This window comes from Dermacentor albipictus, chromosome 1 (genome assembly GCF_038994185.2).
Source record: "Dermacentor albipictus isolate Rhodes 1998 colony chromosome 1, USDA_Dalb.pri_finalv2, whole genome shotgun sequence".
Classification (NCBI taxonomy): Eukaryota; Metazoa; Arthropoda; class Arachnida; order Ixodida; family Ixodidae; genus Dermacentor; species Dermacentor albipictus.
The window spans coordinates 427,865,398-427,889,853 of record NC_091821.1 but is presented as its reverse complement, the minus strand read 5'-3'; the positions used below and the strand labels follow the sequence as shown (position 1 = coordinate 427,889,853).

Genomic DNA, 24,456 nt, shown 5'->3' with positions numbered 1-24,456 from the left:
GTCTTGACAGTGATCGCCGGTCGGAAACTTGGCGTTCCCCGTACCCTCGTCGGCGTTCGATTTCGCACCTGCATCGCCGAGCTCCCACTGAAAAGGAAAACTGACTGGTGCTGTTCCTGAGGCAAGAACTGCAAACACATCTACGTTTTCAAGACCTCAATCTTCGCCGCAAAATGTTATTACTGTTTTTGTTGAGGGAGCACCCGCAGTGGCACTAGTTAATACTGGAGCAGCCGTTTCCGTAATTCACGAGAACCTTTGTCGCAAGCTACGAAAAGTGACTACAGCTTCCTCTGGCCTGGTGCTCGCCAATGCCAGCGCGCAGCGAATTCACCCTTCAGCTGTATGCACGGCCCGTGTCGTCATCAACGATGTTCTGTACATAATCGAGTGTTTCGTGCTACCATCGTGCTCTCACGACCTTATCCTTGGTTGCGATTTCCTGTCACGTCATCATGCTGTCATTGACTGTTCGCGTGCACAAGTGTCGCTTTTACCACTGTGTGAATCACTTGTGACCAGCTCTCATCACTTTGCCTACAAACTCACTGTTGATGCCGACACAACCATAGCCACTGGGTCGTCGATGGTTGTTGTCCTGTCGGCTGGTGCCGCATCTGACGCCACTGTAGTGTTCACGCCGTCCGATGTGTTTGCTCAGCCAAGGGGATTGTTCTTCCGTTTGCCGTCCTCACTATAACATCTCGGTCAACTGTGATGACGGTCGCCAACTATTACCAGTACCCGATCAGCCTACTGCGTGGAGGGACCATAGGATACTTCCAGGTGGTCGACTACGTTGACGACCTCGATGTTCCTAACGACACCCTCCATTATGTTGACGCCATCACTTTGGTCTCAGACTCATCGCCTTCAGTGGCTTTTGACAACGCCATCAACCCTTCTTTTCCCCCATCTCATCGCCGCCAACTTTTCGCTATCCTTCACAAGTTTCACTCTTGTTTCGACTGTCATCAGACGGCATTGGGCCGTGCCACCGGTGTTTCCCACACCATCGACACCGGTTCCCACTCGCCCTTGCGACAGCGTCCGCATCATGTCTCCGCCGAAAAGCGCCGAATTATCACAGAGCAAGTGGACGACAAGCTCAAACGTAGAGTCATCCGTCCCTCTCAAAGTCCTTGGTCTTCACCTGTCGTATAGATAAGAAAAAGAAAGATGGCTCCATTTGCTTTTGTGTCGGCTACAGACGCCTGAACAAGATTACGAGAAAAGACGTTTACCCACTGCCTCGGATCAATGACTCTCTAGACTGTTTACAAGGCGCAGAATATTTCAGTTCCTTGGATCGACGCTCTGGGTACTGGCAAGTTCCAATGGCCGAACCTGACCGTCCTAAAACCGCATTCGTTACATCCGATGGCCTCTACGAGTTTAACGTAATGCCCTTTGGGTTGTGTAACGCACCTGCTACTTTTGAGCGTATGATCGACATCTTCCTTCGCGGCCACAAATGGAAGACCTATTTGTGTTACCTCGACGACATCGTCGTCTTCTCAACCGATTTTCCGACACACCTCGCTCACCTGCATGACATTCTGACCTATCTCGCATCTGCCGGCCTACAACTTAACCTGTAGAAGTGCCGTTTTGCTACAAGCAAGCTAACCATCTTGGATCACGTTATCTCAAAAGACGGCGTCTCCCGGACAAAGACAAGTTCCGCGCCGTTGCAGACTTCCCAACGCCCACGTCTGTCAAATCTCTCAGAAGTTTTATTGGCTTATGTTCCTATTTCCGTCGCTTCGTACGCAATTTCGCATCCATCATAGCGCCCTTGACAAGTTTACTTACGTATACACTAACGGCAAAGCCGCGTGGTCACCTGAATGTGATGCAGCATTTCAGCAGTTGTGCCACTTGTTGACCTCACCACCGATTCTTCGCCACTACGACCCTGATGCTCCCACGGAAGTTCATACTGAGGCCAGCGGAGTTGGCCTTGGCGTGGTCATAGTGCAACGGAAAGCTGGCTATGAAGAATACGTCGTCGCTTTGCGAGCCGTACACTAAAGAAAGCAGACTTAAATTACTCCGTCAAAGAAAAGGAGTGCCTAGCGATCATCTGGGCATTAAGCAAGTTTTCGCTCATACCTTTACGGTCGTTCTTTCGCCGTAGTTACTGACCACCATGCCCTTTGTTGGCTTTCTTCCTTGAAAGACCCGTCGGGACGCTTGGGACGTTGGGCATTTCCCTTGCAAGAGTACGACATATGCTTGATGTACCACTCCGGTCGAAAGCACTCCGACGCTGATGCGCTCTCTCGCTCGCCACTGGCGCCTGATTTGGCGTCTTTGTCAGCTTCGTCGTCCACCTTGTCACCATTGACCATCACTGACATGCTCACAGAGCAGCGCAAGGACCCAACACTTGTAATGTTACTTGACTACCTTGCCGCTCCGTCTGATGTCTTCTCGACACGAGCACAGCATCGCCAAGCAACCCTCTTTTCCGTGCGGGACAACATTCTATATCACCGCAACTACATCCCCGACGGTCGGAAATGGCTCCTTGCTATACCTCGTCATATGCGCTCTGACATATGGGCGCCTTTTCACGCTGATCCTGTAAGTGCTTATGCCGGCGTCCTAAATACTTACACAAGGTTGCGTCAGCGCTATTATTGGCGAGGCATGTACAACTTTGTGCAAAAGTACATCCAGTCTTGTACTACATGCCAACGAGGCAAGACACCTACCCAGCGTTTGACAGGCCGTTGCAACCGCTACCGTGCCCGTCTCGTCCGTTCGACCGCGTCGGCATCGACCTCTACGGCCCACTTCCATGCAGCGGGTGTGAAAATCAGTGGATTATTGTCGGCGTAGATCACCTTACTTACTACGCTGAGACAGCAGATCTGCCAGCAGCGACCGCCCGTAACGTTGGTTTTTTCATCCTTCGAAATTTTGTTCTTCGCCACGGTGTTCCCTGAGAACTACTGAGTGATAGAGGCCGTGTGTTCCTGTCGGAGGGCATCCAAGCTCTCCTCGCTGAGTGCAGGATGATTCACCGCAAATCGACCACGTACCATCCCCAAACCAACGGTCTGACCTACCGTTTCAATCGCACACTTGGCGACATGTTGCGGATGTATATTTCATGCGACTGGGACACCGTACTCCCCTTTGTTACGTTCGCATACAACACCGCGACGCAACCGACCACCGGCTTTTCCCCTTTTTCCTTGTGTATGGCCGTGAGCCTTCGTGCCCATTGGACACCATAATGCCGTACCAAACTGACGCTACAGAGTATACTCCGCTTTCCGAAGTCGCCAAATATGCTGAAGATTGCCGTCAGCTGGCACGTGCCCTGACTAGTGAGGCTCAAGAACGTCAAAAGACAAGACATGACCGTACTCATCAATCACCGCACGACTTTGCTCCTGGTTCGCTTGTGTGGCTTTGGATACCAGCCCACAATCCTGGCCTTTCTTCCAAACTCCTGGTGCGTCATCACGGTCCATACCATATCATCGAGGTCACTTCACCGGTCAACTACATCGTCGAGCCGCTCACAGTGTCACGTGGCCTGCTTCGTCGTGGGCGAGAGACAGTACATGTCAACCATTAAGCAAAAAAGATGAGACGTGCAGACAGGACACAACAATAGAGAAGGGGACAACACGAATGTGCAGAGAGGACTCTTGTGTCCTGTTTGCACGCCTCACCTTTTTTGCATAATGAATCCTTACCAACTAGCTCAGCTTCCTGTCGTTCTAGACACGCCAACCGCCTGAAACCGCATTACGACCCGCTCATCTTCTCCACACCCTAAGTCGCCAGGATGGCTATGCTTCGTTCCCGGGGCATTGTAATAAAGCAGACGTGCCCCTGTGTATGTGCCGACTAAAGAGGAAGACGAAGGACCGTACCGTGATCGCGGGCGAGTCCTGTGCTACGGGCAGCCCTTGCAGTGGCATGAGATACCTAGCGTTCCACAACGTTGTGAACGACAATAAATAGAGAAAGAGAGAGAGAGAGAGAGAGAGAAAGAGGTGAAGGACGGGGAGGAGTGGTAGTTGGCGCAGAACCCCCTCAGAAATGAATTTCCGGCTTCGCCACTGCTGTTCAGCATCGGATAAACTTCAAGGATTTTAGTTTTTGGCATTGTAGAGCGGCACATTCCCAGTGGCACATACGAATGAACATCAAAGATGTTCATTCATCAAACATCAAAGATGTTCATGATGTCATGATGTCTTGATGAACATCAAAGATGTTCATTCAAGACAAGCACAGATTGAGTGGCACACATATATATATACCCAGGGCTCCAAGACAGCTTCAAAGAGATTCATTGAAGAGGGGTACATACCCAGTCCCACATTTACAGCGACCCATGTCGACGTAAAATAGGTTCGTTGAAGAGGGGCATTTATGTGCATGCTCTAGTCACCCAAGTTGGTCTGCCGCTTGGTTTCGAACCCTGTTCTCTTAACAAAGCAGCCTGATACTCTACCCATTATACTATGGAGTACAGAGTGAACAGTGCGTGAAGTATGTAAGAATGTGAACGCATTAAAAGAGAACTGAATAAAGTCGTACTTTCACACGAAAGGAGAAGCGTGTATTGCAATAGGAAATTAGTAGACAGCTATACGAAGTAAGGATAGTAGTTTCATCGGCCGTATAAACTTGGAAACATTCGCTGGCTAACTGAATTAACGAGCATGGTGTCTCCATGCCCAGGCAGATATGAACGCAGCACACTCAATGACCGCAGACACTCGCTGTCAGAACGCTGACGTGAGGAAACGCGGCAGCAGCTGTGAGCGAAGTGACCTTCGTGCTGTCTATCGCTTCAACGCTAACTGAGCGGCGAGAACACAGCACGCACAAAGGTGTGAGGCGTGTGCAGATAGCTTTCGAGATATGGCGCGCGCGGCGGCGCAAAGTACACAGTTGGTGGCGGAATAGAAGCCGCCCCCCCCCCCCTTTCTCTCTCTCCCGCCCTGCCTCCTCGCTTTCCTCCATATATGGAGCGCGAGATTGCCTCGCGATCGTCAGTTCTCCTTGCGCCCGTTCGTGAAGTACGCAGTTGCTGTCAAGCACACCGCCGCCCCATCTCCAGTGCCCCTCTTTCTCTCATCTCCCCACGGCCTTTCGCGCGGCAGAAGACGGCGCGTTAGCTCTGCGCTTTCCTAATGCGCGCGCGCCACATTGTGCCGCGATGGTCGGCTCTCATCGCGTGCTTTCACTCGCACGTAAAGCATACGGCACGTGGCTACGGTTTTATTGCCGAACGTTGGTATTTATATGGAACGTCATGGCGTCGGCGACGGCAAAAATACTGCTTTAGTGTCTATACAATTGCTACCGCAATAAAAAGATGAACGCTCACCAAGGACCGATCCGTAGGCGTTGGTGCTGTGACGTAGATAGAATAAGGCGACAAACTGCGGGAAGAGCAGCACGTAAACCAGGTCCGACGATAGCGTCCACAGCTCTAACACCGAGCTCACCCTGAGGGCCATGGCCGTCGCCACCAGGCCTACCAAGCAGATCATGCAGCGAAGCACCACGCACACTTCCATGTCCGTGGCCTGAAGTGAGAGAGGGAGGCATGTCGCGGGTCAACAGTGACAGAGTGCGACTAGCAAATTTTCGCGTCATTATTTTAATGCGTGTAACATTCTTAGGATGCTTCACGCCCTGCTGGTGTTTGTCTGTAACCAATTCCCGAGAACTTCGGTCTCTGGGTGGTCCATGGTCGAATTGGCAGATAGCATCCGGATGCTGTGGTGAGGGAACCGGATTCGAAACTGACCGTCGGAGCAACTTGGGTCACTGGCCACGAGACACAGGGTGTGTGAACATGAACATCTTTCACGTCAACTCGGGTCGCTGGGTATATGTCAGTGGGTACGTGCCTGTCTTCAATAAATATCTTTCACGCCAACTGAGTTCCCTGAGCATATGCCGCTGGGTTTGTGCCACAGTTGAAGGAACCTCTTTGACACCAGCTTGGGGCACCGGGTATGTGGCACTAGGTATGTGACATTCTTCAATGACAAAAACAAATCCTTTCAATTTGTCCAGCGCTGGGCGCAATCAAAGACGCGTCATATCTATTCAGAGAAGATTGTCTCAATACATAACCACTCGCGCGCCACGCGCGGGCTTTGCGGCGGCGCAGCCAGGTGGCGCCGTGAGCGGGGAGCCTGACTGCATACACAGCTCATACGGGACGTGTTTCGACAGTGCCAATACGGTGGGTTGCTATACTGCTTCCATGTTAATCGCGTTAACTTAAACATTCCTCGTGAGATGGGGTCGGCCAGCATTTTTTTTATTTACTGTTGTTGTTTCGCTCACTTTTATTCATAAGCAATATTTCAAAAGTGTATTTTTGCTAAATTCGCGGTTAGGGGTTTGTTGCCTGTAGACAAGTTGAAGGCTTGTACGTACGATTATGGTTTGTACGTAGATGGCGCCGAAACACCTGTGGCAGTTTCTGCGCTTGACGTCATGGTTCTCGATAGAATGTTTCGCATTTGGGCCTCCAGAAACGCATTAAATTTCTTGAAAGCTGCTAAGGTGATTGTTTGTCCCCTTTGACATACAAACTACACTTACTGATGAATAGATAGATGGAATAACTTTATTCAAGTTCATTAGGTCGGGTTAGTTTTCTAGCCCGAAGCGGGCTGCTGCCACGTTGGGACCGAAAGGCCTAGCCTTTCGGCCGCTTCGCAGGCCCGTTGGACTACCCATAGTTGTTGTTCTAATGTGAGACTGCGTAGAGCTGCGTCCCGCCACTCTTCAGTGTCGTCCTTGTCGCTGCGTAACGCGGAGCAATGCCACAGCATATGACTAAGATCTATGGTGTCGTTACATTTATCGCATGTTGTAAGAGTAGAGAACTCCGGATATACCTTCTCGATTAATATCGGGTTCGGATACGTTCTTGTTTGAAAGAGTCTTAGTGCAATAGTCTGAGCTCTATTTAGGTTACTGCGGTGTAAAGAAAGAAATAACTGAGATCGCACATGCATCGCTAAAATTCATGACGTCATGGCAGACTGGTGCAGGAACAACAAGGAAATCGTAGATCATTACGAAGCCGAAAGAAAAAACTCCGCCTCCTCATCGGTCTCTCTCTCCGGAGGACGCTCGCAGTTGGCGGCGCCTCCATGGCAACAATTATACATCGCCCCATTGGATCTACTTAGCTCAGACGAGGGACTGTAACGACGCCATCTGCGAAATTTGTCAGGAGAAAGGTATGCTAGACCATGTATTGTGGGAGCGTGCTGGCTCACCAGGGGTCAAGGAAAAGATTGACAGTAGAGAAGCCTGGGAGGCCTTGCTTCAGAGCGAGGCTGAAGACGACCAGCGTCGAGCAATCCGCCTGGCCGTTGAGGCCGTGAAGACTCACCGTCCTCAATGCGTGGGGACTGCTCTGTGCCCCCCCCCCCTCCCCTACTTGCGTGTAGGGTAAGAGGCAGGCACCCCAGCTTGGTGGAACAATAAAGTTTTCAATCAATCAATCAATCAATCAATCAATCAATCAATCAATCAATCAATCAATCAATCAATCAATCAATCAATCAATCAATCAATCAATCAATCAATCAATCAATCAATCAATCAATGCAGCGTTGCGTCTTTTCTAGGTTAAAATACTTCCTGTCACGGTAAGGGTTGTTATTTTTTTTAATATTATAAGAATGTTCTCCAATTCAGTTCAACTTATTTATTTCTTTAGCGTTCGTCTGTGAGACCCGTCATGAGCCTTCAGCATGGTGTTTCCTTTCCAGCTTTCACGAATTTCGCCATTCGCTTTTGCTTAACGATTTTCGCATTTTTGCTTGAAACTAGCTCGCCGAGAGGTCATGGATTGTGACGGCGTCTTTTAAAGCCTAGTTAACTGTTTTCAATACTTAACTGCATTAAAAAATGCCAAACACTGAAGTTAGCAAGCGTCAATAATATTTATTGAGCTACAGTGGCTCAAACACGAAAAAAAAGAAAGAAATACGTTGACATTTGGTACCTCACTGTGACGTACCGGTGCTCGTGTTTCTGCCATAGTAGATATTAACTTCATTTTCTCTCTCCGTTAATCAACCTACAAGCGCAGAATTAATGAAAGTAGAGTTTCTCAAACATATTTTTATCACTCTAAGCTCATTCGGCGTTTCTGTTTACTGCCCCCTTCAAAGTAACTACCTTTTTTTTTTGGACGAGAATTAAAAGGGCGGATTGCGGGAGACGGTTACCGCGGTGTAAGGGCGCATACCCGTAATGCATGTATACGTGGCGACCTCACCGAGGGCCTCAGAATGACGTGGTAGATGTTTCTCGTGATGAGCTGCGAGGCGCTGAGCATCGACGAGTCGACGGATGACATGACGGCGGCCGTGATGGCGAGCTGGCCCACCACGGCCACGAACTTGGGCGTCATGTGGTGCAGCGCATGAGGCAGCACCTTGTGGCGCTCTTCCTCCGCGAGGTTGAACGGGCCCTGGTAGCCCGCCGCCGTGAAATCTGAACGGACGACGCAGCGTGCGCAGGTTATACTCTCTACACTCTGGAAAGAGCCCTGCCGTAGTGTAGTTCCGACACGTTGAGCAGACGGGGCAGACAAAACGGGACTAAAGGGAAGGCGACAACGTGGCAACTGGTACACTGGCAGCGCTACGGAAGAAGCAGAAAGAGAAGAATCGGAGTAAGAAAGAACAGGACAGGGAGGACTAGTAAGGAGAACAGGGTCGGCTTGCACGAACATTTAACAACGAAAATAATGGCGAATTTAGGAACATGTTCTTAGATGTTCCATAGACAACGCTTAGTCCACACAAGAACGCATTCTTAAATTCGTTATTACTTTCGTTATTAAATGTTCGCGCAAGCCGCCCAGGAACGCGTCCTGCCTGTGTTGTTCTCCTTTACTCTCCGATTTTTTTTGTTTCTTCGGGAGAGCTCGAAAGACATCAGTTACCGGAAATCCAACTAGCCCTAGCTTTCTTCCATAAAAAAAAGAAAACTAAAGGAAACCGAAATGGCCACTGAGCACAAGAGTGCTGATTAGCCTAAAGCTAGCTCAAATCAGCACTTTTGCACAATATTTCCGTGCCCACAGTTTTCTTTTTCTTGTTAAATGAGAGACCTAAACCTTTGGCCCCGACAAAAATAGATTGCTGCGAAACTTTAAACGCCCAAATAATCTAATATAAAACCTTTTCTACTACCAGTTTTGGCTTTGTTTCCCAGGGAGTGACCGTATCGTGACGTCACGAAGGAGGAGTCAGCCACGCGGAAGCAGGACAACGCGACGTTTTGACACTCGCTCCGGCTCGCTGGAACGTTTGCCACGCCGCGGCATCATCCCCCCACGACGAGTGCTGACCCATCAGTGAACGAGAAGACGGCGCCGCGGAAGCTCATTTGGTTAGAGCATCGCACGCGTTAGGCGACGACGTGGGATCGTCGAGATGTCGAGATGAAGCCACGTACTTGAACACGAGGGCACCTGAATCCTCGTTTCAAACACAGTGAGCAATATTATAGGTAACAACGCAAAAACGCAATACCGTGACCGACCCTTCTGCGCAAGCCGCTTACCACCGCATTTGTGGAGCATGTCGCGGGCGCGTCTCCCTCTTGCGGACATTATCTCTCTGTCCACCGTGGAATTGGAACATAGCAGACGTGGCGCATGCTCACACCAACCCTTCCGTTGCTTTAGGATATCGATAATAGATTACAAGCGAGAGAAGAACGGTAGCCGAGGGGCTCGATTTTTGTTAATCACGACCATGTAGATCCAACAAACAACGAAGACAAGGCAAGTATCCGAAAAATGAGCTGTGGTCGAAACTGGTATGTACAAAACAATGAAGAAAGCGGAATAAAAGTGGACGAAAAGATAACGTGTCACCGGCGGGAGCCAGCGACCCGCTACACGCCAGAAATACGGCAAAGCCGCGAGACGTACTGCAACTCTTGGCCACAGCACCGACGATGGCCGGCGGGAGGGCCAGGAAGCAGCAGCCTACCGCCGCCAAGTACGAGAGCATCTTGGCGGTGAACACGGACTCGGCGCACAGCACGCGTTGGAAGTACACCTGCGTAAAGAAAAAAGAAACAAGGAAAACAAATGTTGATTGATTCATCGAATGATTCATGAGGCCTAGTGGCCCCAAAGGAGACCGGGGCTATGTGAGACGCCATTGTGGAGCTTTCCGGATTAATTTAAACCACCCCGGGGAGTTCATTTAACGTGTACCTAAATCGAAGTTACGCGAGCATTATTGTACGAATGTCCGCTACACTTGATCCGGCAATCAGTTTGAAAATCGAGGACACAGCTCGCCGCTATCGTTGTGCTTTCGGCGTCAAATGTCATTTTCTTTCTTTAATGGACGCCGGTTTGTCCAACAGAGAGATTAATGACTTACAGTTTTGGCACTGTCTTGCTGTTCACCGTCAACGCAACAATAGCGACCTATTTCTCGCGCATAATTATTTAAATTGTGGACCTTTTGGCGTGAAAAAGAAAAGCACGATCCGATTATGAGGCACGCCTTCGTGATGGTCTCCGGATCAATTTTGATCACCTGGGTTTCTCAAACGCGCGCAAAAAATCGAAGTGGTCGAGCATTTTTTTTTGGACTTCGCCCCCATCGAAATGCGGCCGACGCGGCCGGATATCGAACCCTCGACCATGTGCTTTCTACCTTTGTCGTCGTTTTATACCTTCTTTTGTCCTTGTCTTGTGTCGCGCTGCAACGAACCATACTATGAATCCCAACCAACTGGCCCAACTTGCAGTCTTGGTGCTTAGCAGCGCAACTCCCTAGCCACTAAGCCACCGCGACGACCTCTTTCGCGCACAAAGGCCCGTTTGTTAAAACAAGGTTCGACTGTTGTCGCGATACCATCGCTGCGCCGGTAAATCAGCTTGCACCGACCTGCCAAGGGATCCCGCCGAAGACGACCATCAAGAGCTGGTCGACAATCTGGCTCAAATCTGTCGTGTCAATCGTACCGAACCACTCGCTGTGCGGCGGGCCGACAGTCCCCACGGTGTTGCTTCTCAAGAAGAAGAGCACGCTCACCCACTGCGTGCACGAAGACGTTTCATTATCGTGGTCGAGGAACAGCGCGACACGTTACAATATTTACGCACGTGACACACCAGCTGCAAAAAAAAAACTATATATAAGCTAGGCCAGTGAAAAACACGCGCTAACACACTATGCAGCAACCGTCGAAGCTGATTGCATAAGTGAGCAAATACATTTCTTAGTCCGTTGAGTAATCTCTGGAACTTTCTCGATCGCTGAAATGCATCGGCCGAACGAGCAAGACTGTGAAGACGGCATGCTTGAACGCCGTAACAGGCTTTTGATGATTAAAACATGATGTAGTGGTGTGCGATGCTTTTTGGATGAGTAAATTGCCAAACATTCCTATCGAGTCAATCAAATATTTTACAATTTTAAATATAGAAGCTTTTGCTTTGCTGTGCTTTAGGCGTTATCAGAACACACCAAACTTTCACTGCACAATTCAACGCCTCTCCGTATACCTGATACGAGGCGAATGCTGACAACGTTGCAGTCCGGACGTGAGGGCAAACGCTATCCTCCCCGTTACGGACGAACCATCCGATGCTGGCGCACCAATCGGAGAGATCCCCGCAAACGACCGACGCCTTCTCGCAGCATCTCTTGAATGCTGTGTGGCCACACCCGCCACACACACACGGGAATTCCCGAGCACGTAGGCGCGCATTCGGTGCGTGACCAAATATGAAAAAAAAAGAAAACTTCCACCACACACTCTAAGAACGATAAACGTCATCTGTCTTGCCCGCATTTCCTTTCTTTAACGCTGTGAGCCCGGTACTTCCAAGTCACGAACGGCATGCGCGCTATCAGCGTGCCAGAGCATTCTCGACAGGAAAGTAACGAGTGCCACGTTTTCAAGAAAGGAAACGCCAGCAAGACAGATGACGATTATCGTTTAGTGGCAAATATACACCCAAAAGGTGCAACTGTTTTTAGAGTTCAGCTCCCAAAGAAAGCTATTTGCTCTCAAAAACTGCACATCTTATATCCTGTTTCGGACGCCGATGTCCGATTTTTCTTCCGGTGAGTGAACTCTCTTCAGTTTCTGAGACTTTTTAGTTCTGACCACGCCACGGCTCAGCTAGCCCTACCCGACTAGGCCTATCGTCGGGGGCGAGGAGCGAGCAGGTCGACGTGAAAAAAGTGAGTCAAATTCGCCTGGCGCAAGCGCTAGCAATGGCAGCCTCGCTCCCGCCGAACGAGACCGAGGAAGACATCGTTTGTCCGAACGCAACCCAGAACATTCTCGTTGTTCCACGCCGACTGAGAAGAACGCGAACGCATACGCCAAAATTCACAAGCTTCGCCTAAGAGAAGGCGCATACAATGCAGCTGCATACACTGCGGCGCCGAACAACACGTGCAAGGGGGTCATCAGAGAAGTGGACCCCGAAATCGACAAGGCCCAGCGTCAGGCCATGATCGTGAACCAAAGAAATCCCAAGGCCTTGGAAGCCAAGCGGATCAAAAACACCTCGATGGTGGTAGTGCTCTTCGACGGCATGAAAGTGCCAAACTATGTCATGTGTGGTGTAAGCCTAATACGCTGCATGCTATACAGGCGGCAGAACGACGTGCGCTACGAGTGTGGTGATTTGGGCCACAGAGTCGACGTCTGTCGAAATCCTGACAAGAAGAGGTGCCGCGGCTGCAGAGTCAACGACCCGGCTGAAGACCACCAGTGCTCGCCCAAGCGCGCCCTCTGCGGAGGTCAAGACCCGACGGCGGACGGCAAGCAACGATACCAAATCTCTTACGTCGTGCGGCGCAGGAGGCGCCGACACAGAAATACGAAGGAATCGCAGCTGCAAAGCCAGCCGCAGCAGACGGAGAGTAGACCACGCGATTCCAGCGTGGCAAGCGCCCGCCCCCAGACTGGGACGTTCGACAACGCGGCCGACACTACGACAGCGCAGCCGATCGAGAGGTCGTTCCCGCTACAGGGGGCGCTCCCGCTATCAAGTGCGCATTCAAGAGGGGCCGACCTGGGCGGACCGGGCCAAATCAAAGCCGCATCCGAAACCACAATCAAAGGTAACGCAGGTAGCATTGCCAAAGCATAACTAGGAAGACCCTAGATTAGCTCAGCTAGCGGAAGAAAACGCTCGCCTTAAGGCGGAGATTCAGCAAATGAGGGCGGATTTCGAATCGTTTCGGAAACAAGGTTCCACTCCTCTGCTAGTCGAACAACAGCAGCAGCAAGTGCCACAAAGTACGCCGACCCTGCAAGGGGAGCGGTCGGTTCACTCGGTCAAACGCAGGGCCCGTCCCCTGACGGAGGAGGGAAACCTGGTGGAACCCGAGTCCAGTAGCATCCTATTGGGAATTAAGCAGTCTATTAGATCTTTGCGGCTAATGGTCCAGCAACTAGCGGAAAGCATGGTAGCGCTCGCGGCAAGAGTGACGCGTATCGAAGGACACATGGTGCCTGCAGGTGCTAAACAAATCCAAGGTATCAATCATGGCGAACAACTCAACTAGAAAGCTGGACGTGTGGCAGTGGAATTGCGCCCGCTTCAAATAGCGCAAGGCTCCGCTGCTACAGTTCGTTGCCTCACAGGCGGAGAAACCGCAAGTCATAATTTTACAAGTAACTTTGGGTAGCGAGGCGACCCTGCCCGGCTACCGGGTCGCCTCATCGAAATTCGAACAGGGTAAGTGCGGAGTGGCAACCCTCGTCGCGAACGAATGCTCTTTCCAGGAACGAGATTTGAAATTAGACAATGCGAAAGCGGAGGTAGCCACGATCGAAATCATACCGAACAGTTGGCTGAAAAACAGCTTATTCGTACTGAACGTGTACAGCCCGCCCTCTCACCACAGACAATCGTTCACATCTATAATAACGAAGGCGGCCTCAATTGCCAGGGGGGCCCCGCTAATAGTGGCAGGAGATTTTAACGCGCCCCACGGAGGCTGAGGTTACGCAAGACCAAAGCCTAAGGGAGAGCGCCTATTGGAGGCAGTCACTATGTGCTCGCTAGAGCTGGTGACGGACCCCCGCTATCTGACTCGACTAGGCACGTCGGTGGCGCGGGACACGACGCCCGACCTGACCTTCATCAAAAACGTGCGAGGGGCCGATTGGAGCAACCTACAGGAGAATCTCGGCAGCGACCACTACATACTGGCGGTGACGACCCCATCAGGGCGGCACCACCGAGAGAATTTAAGGTCACCACTGGGACGCCTTCCGCAAAATAAGGAAGGAAGACACAAGCAAATACGCGGACCTAGACAGCCTTTTTAGAAGGCTCAAAGAAGACGTTGGCACCGCGATGAGGGTTGTCCAAACCGAAGTGAACGCGGAAAGGATGGACGCGAGATTGGCACACCTATTAAAGGCAACTAATTCCATCACGACCAGGTGGAAAACGCAAAGACTAAATCGCAAACTGCGAAAGAAAGTAGCGCCACTAAACCGGGAAAGCGATGCGCACTCGATCGAGCTTTCCAAGCAACAGTGGAACGAAGTGCACGCCTCGGTAGACGGACAGATGAGAACCGGGCGCAAATGGAACCTCCTAAAGAAACTGTTAGACGACAGGCAATTCAAAAGCAATCAGAGATTGTAAATCGATAGGATTTTACACAAGCAAAAGGAGCAGGGCAAAATGGAGAGCGAGTTCCTAAAGGAGCTGGCGGAGACGTATCTGCCACTGGGCCCGTCAGGCGATGGCGACTATCCACAATACGCCGGGGCAGAGGTCGAAGAACTCGACGCGCCCTTCACGGAATCGGAAATTTGGGATGCCTTACAAGGCCTCAACGGACGCTCCACGACGGGCCCTGACGGGCTCTCGAATAAACTGTTAAGAAACCTAGACGGAAAGTCGGTCGAGAAGCTCACCGAAGAAATCAACAGAGCGTGGGAAACGGGACGAGTTCCAGAGGTCTGGAAAGAGGCCTCGGTCATACTAATACCGAAACCCGGTAAACCACTTGCGGCGGAGAACGTGCGGCCAATTTCTCTAACCTAGTGCGCAGGCAAGACGGCGGAACATGCCATACATAAGCGAGTATCGCGGTACATGGAGAGAGAGTGGGCCTCTTCCCACATAACATGGTGGGCCTTCAGACCGGGCCTCTCCACACAGGACGTAATGTTACTACTGAAAAAGCATATAATCGACGGCATGACCAGAGACACCAGGGACATACTGGCCCTGGACCTAACGAAAGCGTTCGATACGGTCAAACACAGGTTTCTAATGAAAACGATCTCGGTGATGGGGCTCGGCCAGAAATTCCACTCTTACATAGGCTCCTTCCTCAGAGACAGGAAAGCCACGATCAAAAGAGGACAGGCCACGTCCGATTGGTACACGCTGGGCGCGAGAGGCACCCCACAAGGGGCGGTGCTCTCCCCACTAATATTTAATCTAGCAATGAAAGGGCTCTCGGACCGGCTGACGAGAGTGACCAACGTCAATCACGCCCTGTACGCAGACGACATTACGGTGTGGTGCCCGGGAGGGTCCGACGCACAAGTCGAGCAGGCTCTTCAAGAGGCGCTGGACACAACGGAATAGTACCTGAAGGAAGCGGGACTGCGTCTGTCACCCAGCAAATCGGTATTGTTGCCGTACAGGCCCTCGAAACAAGGCATGAGGAATTTGACGCCGATCGATGAAATACCGATCAAATTACACACTAGTGCCGGCCAGCCGATCCCCAGAGTGGACACTATAAGAATCCTGGGGCTGCTTATTGAGGCTAAAGGCGGTAACATGCAAACGGTCTTGAGACTCACGTCCAAAACGGAGAACATGCTCCGGCTGATCCTCAGGGTGACGAACCGCAGGGGAGGGCTCAGCGAGAGCAATCTCATCAGACTTTACCACGCCTTCCTCACGTGTAATGTAAACTACGTAGCCTCGTCGATAAAATGGACCAAGAGAGACGCAGCCAAGATAGACACACTGATGCGCAAGAGCATCAAAAGGGTGCTAGGTATTCCGATCACTACAAGCACGGAGCTGCTCGATCGGTTAGGGGTCCACAATTCGCTAGCAGAAATCATCGAAGCACAGACCAAGGCACAGGTCGTGCGGCTGTCAACCACCAGAGCCGGCAGACGCATCCTAGAAGAAGCAGGCATAAATGGAGAGGCAGAGTGCAACGCACGCAAGGTCGCGCGCACCGTGGCGGTCAGGGGCACTTTCAAGGTAGAACCACTTCCGAGAAACGTCCACCCGCAGTTCAACGAGGGGCGCCGAAAGGCGAGGGCCCGAGCACTGCTGAAATTGACCGCCAACTGCCCGGGACTGGTGGCATTTGTAGACGCGGCCCAGTACGGGCGCAGTGACCGGTACGTGGCCGTCTCGATACGCTGGGATGGTACGATCATTAACGCAGCATCGGTCAAGGGGGTAACGTCCGAGGTGGCCGAACAGGTGGCAATAGCCATGGCAATGAGGGACCCCGAACGTCCTTACGTGTACACGGATTCGCGATGGGCGGCCAGAGCATTCGCCTCGGGCTCGATATCGCGGGAAGCGGCGGCCGTGCTCGGCAGCGAGGGAGCCGCAGGTCATCACATAGTCAAATGGTTTCCAGCCCACATGGGGGCCGATGTGCACCCCGACTTTCCCAACGCCAATGAGCTGGCGCACGGACGCGCGCGAGGACTCACGCACCACGATGATCGTGGCGAGCGAAGTGGCGGGGAGGGAGGGGAGCACCGAGACCCGCTGCTCACCTTCAACGAAATAACAACGCACTATCAGCTGTCGAGGAGGACCTTCCCGCTCCCCCACGCTAAACTCACTAGACCACAGTCGTCTATATTCAGAATGCTTCAGACAGGGTCGTTCCCCTCGAGAGGCAGACTGAGCCTTTATTCACCAGAAGTAGAGCCGCATTGTCCGGATTGTGGCGAATCGTACTGCTCGCTAGCGCTCATGCTCTAGCAATGCTCCGCGTTAAGCGGCACGGTGTTCAGTAAAGAAGAAGACTGGGTGGACGCTCTACGAAGCGACGACCACCAGACCCAGCCTCGGGCCGTCCAGAGGGCTCACGAAAGGGCGGAGGCTCATGGGCTTCCCATCCCAGAGTGGGGGCGGCACGGGACCCCTGCCGACCCCTAAACCCCGAGTGGGTGGGGAGGGGTCCCTCAGGACTCAATAAAGTTATTTCCTCCTCCTTATACCCTGTTTTAATCCTGAGATTCCATTCCTAAGAAGGCAGGTTTGGGGAGACGGCGTCCAAGTCTGCTACGTCGCAGGGAGCGCTGCGGTTCAGCGAGCAGACGACGCCGAAGAATATATCATTCGCTGAAAGGTGATATCAGTGATCGTCATAACGTAACCAGTTGCAGGCTAAGAAACTGACAGTTTACGAAGAAAATTTATCCTCATAGTGTGTCGCTTTGCACTTTGGCAGGTTTAGGACGACTTTGCGCAAGAGCAAGCTACCGTTGCCACTTTCTTTTTGTTTTTTTTTCGTTTTGAGCGCGCACCTTCGACAGCTTATTGTTTCTCAGCGAGCGTAGGTGGCTCTTCACTCACCAGGCCGAAGATGGTGCTCAGCACCTGGAACGTATCCGTGTAGATCACCGAGTAGAGGCCTCCCAGCGATGTGTAGAAGAGGATGATGGTGGCGGACATCACGATGACGAGCGGAGAGTCGACACGCGTTATCGCCGCCACCGTGTCGCCTGCATAACCGTAGATGTATGTCCATCCTAGCTGAACACTGTTCCAGGTACAGAGGTGTGGTGAGCAGCGGTGCTCCTGATAATAGGCACAGGTGCGTGGAACGCTGGCTGTTGCGGATAACAGCGACGATTTCGCTGGAACACGTACAGCTTCACGTATTAATTGATACGGGTATCAAGAGGAAATTATGTAGATCCGACGGACATCCTGGAATCTATGCGAGCCGAAGCTTTCGGGGACCGGGTAATCAAATGCCCCAAATTTGCCAATTTCATTCCTGCGTCCCTGCGTCAGTGAAAGTGGCGCCCGCGATTGCGCGCTCGCGCACCCGTGCTACGCAACGGGAAGCACGCGGCGATGATCTCAAGCAGCTATAGTTTAGCGTCGGCAACGATAGAACTTTGCATGAAATTGTGGTCTAACCATTATCGTCATCATCACGATAAAGATAAGCTGCTGCTCCTGATGATCATGGTTAAAGCATGGGGCTGCTGTGCTGGGAGGCTGAGGTTCGATCCTACCATCGGCTACGTAATGCCGGCTCTTTATTTTAGCGCAAGCAATTCGGCGAGGCTCGAGGGACGCTCAGCAGCCACTGTCAGGAAAGTCCGGGAGGACTGCATGGTCGAGAAAGGTCGGCTTTAAAAAATCACTAGGAGCCACGCTGTTCCATGCATTGCGCGATATTATGTAGAACGCCATTCTATTTATGCAACGTAGAACATATTTGCAACGTTCGTCCACTCGTAGCAGCCAGCAACCTAAGTGAAACGAGGTTAAAGTGCAGTGCAAGCTCACCCAATGCGGCCAGAATGGCGGCCGTCCAAAATACTTCTCCGCAGAGGGCGGGTAGGCAGAGGGGGACGGCGATCCAGCGGCCGTAGTACTGCTGGAACGGGTCGAACATCGTGAGCGGCTTCGTCACGCGCATCTTGCCCGCGAAGAACCAGCCGCCTGCAATTGAAGTCCGCAAGTCGGCGGCGCAGTGTTACACGGAGGCGTTACATGGAGCCTATGCACTACAAGAATGTTTACACCCTTAAAGGTGTTGGGTTGTCCCACACACTCTAAGAACAGTTTACACCATTTGGCTTGCCCCTTCTGCCACACAAAAATAATCGTCATCTGCCTTGATGCGTTTCCTTTCTTTATTGCTGCGAGCCCGGAACTTACCAGTAACGAACGGCACGCGCGTTATCAGCATAGAACAGTTTACACCCTTTGGAGTGCCTCTTCTGATAACGCGCGTGCCGTTCGTCACTGGAAAGTTCCGGGCTTGCAGCGATAAAGAAAGGAAACGCATCAAGGCAGATGACGATTATTTTTGTGTGGCAGAAGGGGCAAGCCAAAGGGTGTAAACTGTTCTTAGAGTGCACTCGTAAACAAGTTTGCACCTTTTTGGGGCTTATCTTTTCCCACAACAACAGTCGTCATCTACACTCTTGTACAAAGTTCCACCCTCTGGGTCGCATCTTCCCACGTATCTGTAATCATCTGTCTTGTCCACATTTCTTTAATGCTGTGAGCCGGTACTTCACACCCTACACTCTTAGAAAATTTAAACCTTTCGGAGTGTATATTTGCCACACAACAATAAACGTCATCTGTCTTGTCCGCATTTCTTTAACGCTGTGAGCCCGGTACTTCGAAGTCAGGAACGGCATGCGCGTTATCAGCATGACATAGCGTTCCCGACAGGAAGGTAGCGGGCGCTGCCTTGTCAAGAAAGAAAACGCAAGCAAGACAAATGACGATTCTCGTTGTGCACTCTTAAAACGGTGGCACCCTTTGGGGTGTATATTTGTCCAACAACGATAATCGTCATCTGCCTTGCTTGCGTTTCCTTTCCTGAAAACTCGGCGCTCGCTATACTTTCCTGTCGAGAATGCTGCGTCACACTGATAACGCGCATGCCATTCGTGACTGGAAAGTACCGGGCTCGCAGCGTTAAAGAAAGGAAACGCGGGCAGCACGGATGACGATTATTGTTGAGGGACAAGATACGCCCCAAAGGGTGTAAATTTTTCTAAGAGTGCACTCTTAGAAAAGGCCAAATGGTACAAAAATATTATTTATATGAATTCTAAAGAAAACGTTTACACCCTTTGGGGTGTATAGCTGCCAGGCAACAATATTGGTCATCTGCCTTGCTTGCGTTTCCTTTCTTGAAAACGGTGCGCCCGCTACTTTCCTGTCGCAATGCTATGTCATGCTGATAACGCGCATGCCGATCGTTACTGGGGTGTACCGGGCTCGGGAAAGGCGGACAAAACAAATTACGTTTAGCGTTGTGTGGCAAGATACGGCTCAAAGGGTGTGAACTTAGAGTGTAGCATTCTTACCTTTAGGGCTATAAATTTTTTTATTGCGTGATAGAGCCAGCCTAACTATACGTGTGATGAGGAAAGGTGTAGTTGAAAACTTTATTAATTCGGAGCGTGCAGGTAGGGCGTAGAGAAATATCTGACACGAGAATTTGATAGCGATAGCTAGGAAGTTCTATTTAATGCCGTTCTCGTGTGGTCTTTCGCAAGTGTAATTATTTTTACTTGGCACAAGAAGCCGACAAACTAGAAAACTTCACTTGTCCGCACCAACGATTTGATCTTACCCCTGAAACGGCAGTGCGGTAGCCATCGGAAAACTAAGCACCATATAGACACCCATAAGGGTGTTAAAATGTTGAGTGTGGAGTTATAAAGAACAGGCTTTTATGCGCTAAGATAGTTCGCTTCCCTCCAACTCACCAATATAAACATTGCGCCGTAAGGTATGTAACTTATAAATTAATTAACGTAATTACTTCAATTGGTGAATAGATTGCTGTTTCTCTTTTTTTTTGGCGAAAGGTGTCCACCTGTGCAGTTAAATAACCTGTAGTGACGTAACCCTGGTAAATTTTGTAGTTAAAAGAGACGTGTTCGACGCAACGTAAACACAGTGTATTAGTTGAAATAGAAAAAACACTATGGCCCAAACAATGAAACGTTCCTTTCCTTCGAGCGCTTCCTAACCTTACGTGAGGCCTTCTTACAGCGAAGGACCGATGGAGGAAGCAAGCATACTGTGAAAGCTCCCTTCACCCGTCCTCACGTAAGGAGCGGTTGCCGCCATGCCTGGGTTCGAGATTATCTCATAAAAGCTTTAGGCGAGCACCAGAACACCACTATTCAATAAAAAAGGTTGTATCGTCGCTCAATATTTAAGTTGATGAGCTAATATAGAGAAGCGTGGACGCTTTTTTCTAGTTTTGTTTACTAAACCTAAAGAAGTAGCGCATTACAGTGCAAAACTTGATGTGCTCCAGCAACGCTGCCGCGCCGGCGTCATGCAACGCCTAGCAACGCCTAGCAATGCTTTCATGCCGCACGCGTGACTGAAACGAACATGCCTGGCAAAGCATACCGTGCTCGCGCTTCTCCGCAGGTGGGCGACAGTGCGCATGCGCAAGCGAATGCCACGTGGTTAAGCAGTGAGGTGAAGCGCTCGTTCAGGGCCAGGAACGGCCTAAGAACGCGTGAAGGTAGCTTTGGAGCTACCTTATGCTTATGCAAGGAAGCCTTCACCGAGGACCCCTCAGTAAGGAACCTTTCAGAGTGACATAAGGTAGCCTCACCGCAATGAAGGCTTCTTTAGTGAGGTAAGGAAGATTTCATTGTTTGGCTCCTTATGCTGAGGAAGTACCAATGAAGCCTTCACCGAGGGCGCCTCAGTAAGGAAGCTTTCAGAGTGACATAAGGTAGCCTCACTGCAATGAAGGCTTCCTTACTGAGGTAAGGAAGATTTCATTGTCTGGCCCTATGCTTAGCACTGCTTCCAACGCCGGGGCCATGCGTAGTCAATAACTGCTCTTTTGCAGGGTGAGATGCATATTGTGTTTGAAGCAAAGTGCTGTTTGCGTAAGCGTAACGATTGCATGACAATAAATCTGGGACCTGTGCACCCCGATGCGTTAACGTACACATTAGATTACACGTCGTATTGAATGCGGACTAGCGGACGTTACGGAAAACATGTAACCGATAACACATGCAATTATCTCATTCAAACTGTAGTTAATTACAGTGACCAGTCCCTGCCTGAAGAAAGTGAGTAATTGCTGAAAGTAATAGGGGAATTACTTTTACGTTGCTTTTCCTCCTAACTGTTATTAACACTGCACATACAAAGTAAATTAAAGAGATCTGGCCTGCCTCTTTGAGTTCATTCTCTGGATCTGGTTGCCACGCTGCTAATCTTAAATAACAATTACTTTTCAAGATTTGCTTTTCGCTGCCCTCGTTCTCTTGTGAAGACAGCGGGCAGCGACACTGAATCCTCACTCGATGTGCGTGTAGGAGGAAAAGGCGGTGTCACAAGGATCTGACACTTTGCAGGCAAGATGCTCGCGGCTGGGTCTCCTATGAAGCGCAGAGTTCCACTGTTGCTGGTGTATAACGCTTTCCCGGCAGGTTCGGTGGAGAACAACAGCAACGAAAAAAATTGGAGGACGCTTAAGCTTCGCCTTCAAGAGTGGAACGCGATAGCGTTATCGCACCCCGTTCGCACCGCCCACTCATTCACTCGGCATGCTCTTGAGTCACACATAGAGGAAACGTGCGCTTGAGCAAGCGGAACGAACCAAAGAACTCGGTGTCTCGGAGGGAGAAACGATCTACGCGGAGCCAAACGTCGTGATCGGCATGGAAAGCCGGGCCGCGACGCGCCATGAAGGCGGACGCGATCATGAGGCTGACGCCTCGATAGGATCGTCCTCTGTCTCGCTGGGGAGCACCAGGCGTACGCATGACTCCTCGCCAGCAGCACGGCACACATCGCAGGGGGACGCTTTCCCACCAGACGCGGTACGGTGCAGCGATCACGTCAGAGATCGCTGCACCTAGGAATCGGCATTGGACGCTGCACCTAGGAATCGCGCTGTGAGCAGAAAAGGAGCCGCGTCACCTAAACACGAGGGTTCCAGTGACGCACGCTGGAAGTTGGAAGGGGAGAGAGCGAGAAAACTTATTAAACGCAAGGGTATTGGGGCATCCTCGCACCAGTCCCCGCACGGCCCCAATGCGCTCAAACGAGACGAAGGGGAGAAGCGGGAGAGTGGCGCGCCATCTGTCGGGGCAGCGCCATACATTGCGAGGAGGGGGTCTTCTGTGTTTTCCGCAATATGGCTGTGCGTGTGCGCCAAGCGCAGAAGAAATGTAGCGGAAACGTACTTTGCTACTCGTTGAACTGCGACTTCTGTAATTTACATGCTCATAATTACCGATATACACCACAGTATTACTTTCTACGGCACGCTTCTAAGGCAACACCACATTTACTAGAGGCGCTTTTGCCCCGCTTTGAAACACCGAACTCATGGCTGAGTGGTAGCGTCTCCATCTCACGCTCCGGAGACCCTGGTTCGATTCCCCCCCAGCCCACCTTGCAAGTTGTCTTTATTTAGAAATTGCCTGCCGGGATTTTTCGCTCATGGCCAACGCCACCGAGGCCGACGACACCGGCTTTTCTGCGACACGAGTTCCTTAACGCTATCGCGTTAAAAAGTCCGTAGGTGATTACAAAGCGCATCAACGCCGCTACTCGCTGCATCGCTACCTATAGCCATGACAGCGCCGGTTAAAATCGTCATCCGACGTGTAGAGGAGCGTTTAGGGAAAAAAACAAACTGAGTGCCCTAGTTTGGCTGTTTTGAACACACGCACCTACAAGGCTGCTGCGTGTTACGGCCACGGGCCTGCCACGCAGCAGCCTCCTGTTATCCAACGCAGGTGCGTCGCCTGCTTACAGCTTCCCTCGTCAATAAAGTAACTGGTTACAAGCAATTGATTGCTGAAAATTTTGCATTACACTGAGCATTACTAAGGGCAAATAAAAAAAGAGTAGTCGCTCGATTACGAAACTACCCCGAAATTTATTGAATTACAGGTAATTGGTTAACACGTAATTTGTTACGTGCAAGTGTGACTGAATAAAAGCACGGCCAGTAGTACGCATGGCAATTATGCATCATTCAACTAAGCGCTTAAAGAAAGCTTCGCCTTACGTGGATTTTAGTATACGCGTTGGGTAGGTGCAATTTTCCTTCTGTTTTGCTCAGTTGTAATGCAAGTCAGGATTGGGGGCACCTCAGCTGTGTCTGTAGTGTTTACAGCTTCCGGTATATTTCACAAAGGTATCTATATTTACTTGAAAATCACTATCGCACGCAGTGAAAGATGCTATTTCGAGAACAATGTGACGACCTGCATCATGCTCTCCTGATAACTCTAAAGGCTAAGCCCTTCCGCACACTAATTATTTAAAACCGTTATGGGTGTTTATGGGTGTTTTCGTCGCAATTATGAGAGTTCCGACATACGACACAAAAACTGCATGAACTGTCTCGAAAACGGCATGAGCTGTCGAACTCTCGTGTCAGATATTTCTATGCGCACCAAGTGGTCAGTATTATTACAGTTTTCAACTACGGCTTCTCTCATTGCAGGCGTAGCTCGAGCTCGTTGTCTAGTGCAATGTACATATTCTATTGCCTTAAGAGCAAAGGTGTTAGCCATGGAAGAAAGCGGTGACCTTAAGGGTGTAAACTCTGTAAAGTCTCTGAGCAGCTGAGATGCAATTAGTCTGAATGTTACGCCATACTCTACTGCCGGTTTTGCTTTATAGCGACGGTCGTGCTGGCGACGTTTTTTGTAAGG

At 50.8% G+C, this 24,456-nt stretch overlaps 1 protein-coding gene across 2 annotated transcripts in view; it reads right to left on the bottom strand.

Annotated features, from left to right (window-relative positions):
* LOC135896688 (high-affinity choline transporter 1-like) overlaps positions 1–24,456 on the bottom strand; it is a 40,886-nt gene that overhangs the window by 9,216 nt on the left and 7,214 nt on the right. The window contains exons 4-9 of one of the 2 annotated variants that reach the window (XM_065425184.1): positions 18,560–18,715; positions 17,612–17,760; positions 10,941–11,090; positions 9,965–10,094; positions 8,297–8,514; positions 5,366–5,567 (exon numbers count right to left, since the gene is read on the bottom strand). In XM_065425184.1, the coding sequence (XP_065281256.1) occupies positions 5,366–5,567; positions 8,297–8,514; positions 9,965–10,094; positions 10,941–11,090; positions 17,612–17,760; positions 18,560–18,715 (1,005 nt within the window). The remainder of the gene's footprint in view (positions 1–5,365; positions 5,568–8,296; positions 8,515–9,964; positions 10,095–10,940; positions 11,091–17,611; positions 17,761–18,559; positions 18,716–24,456) is intronic. The other variant, XM_065425190.1, reaches the window with a different exon arrangement.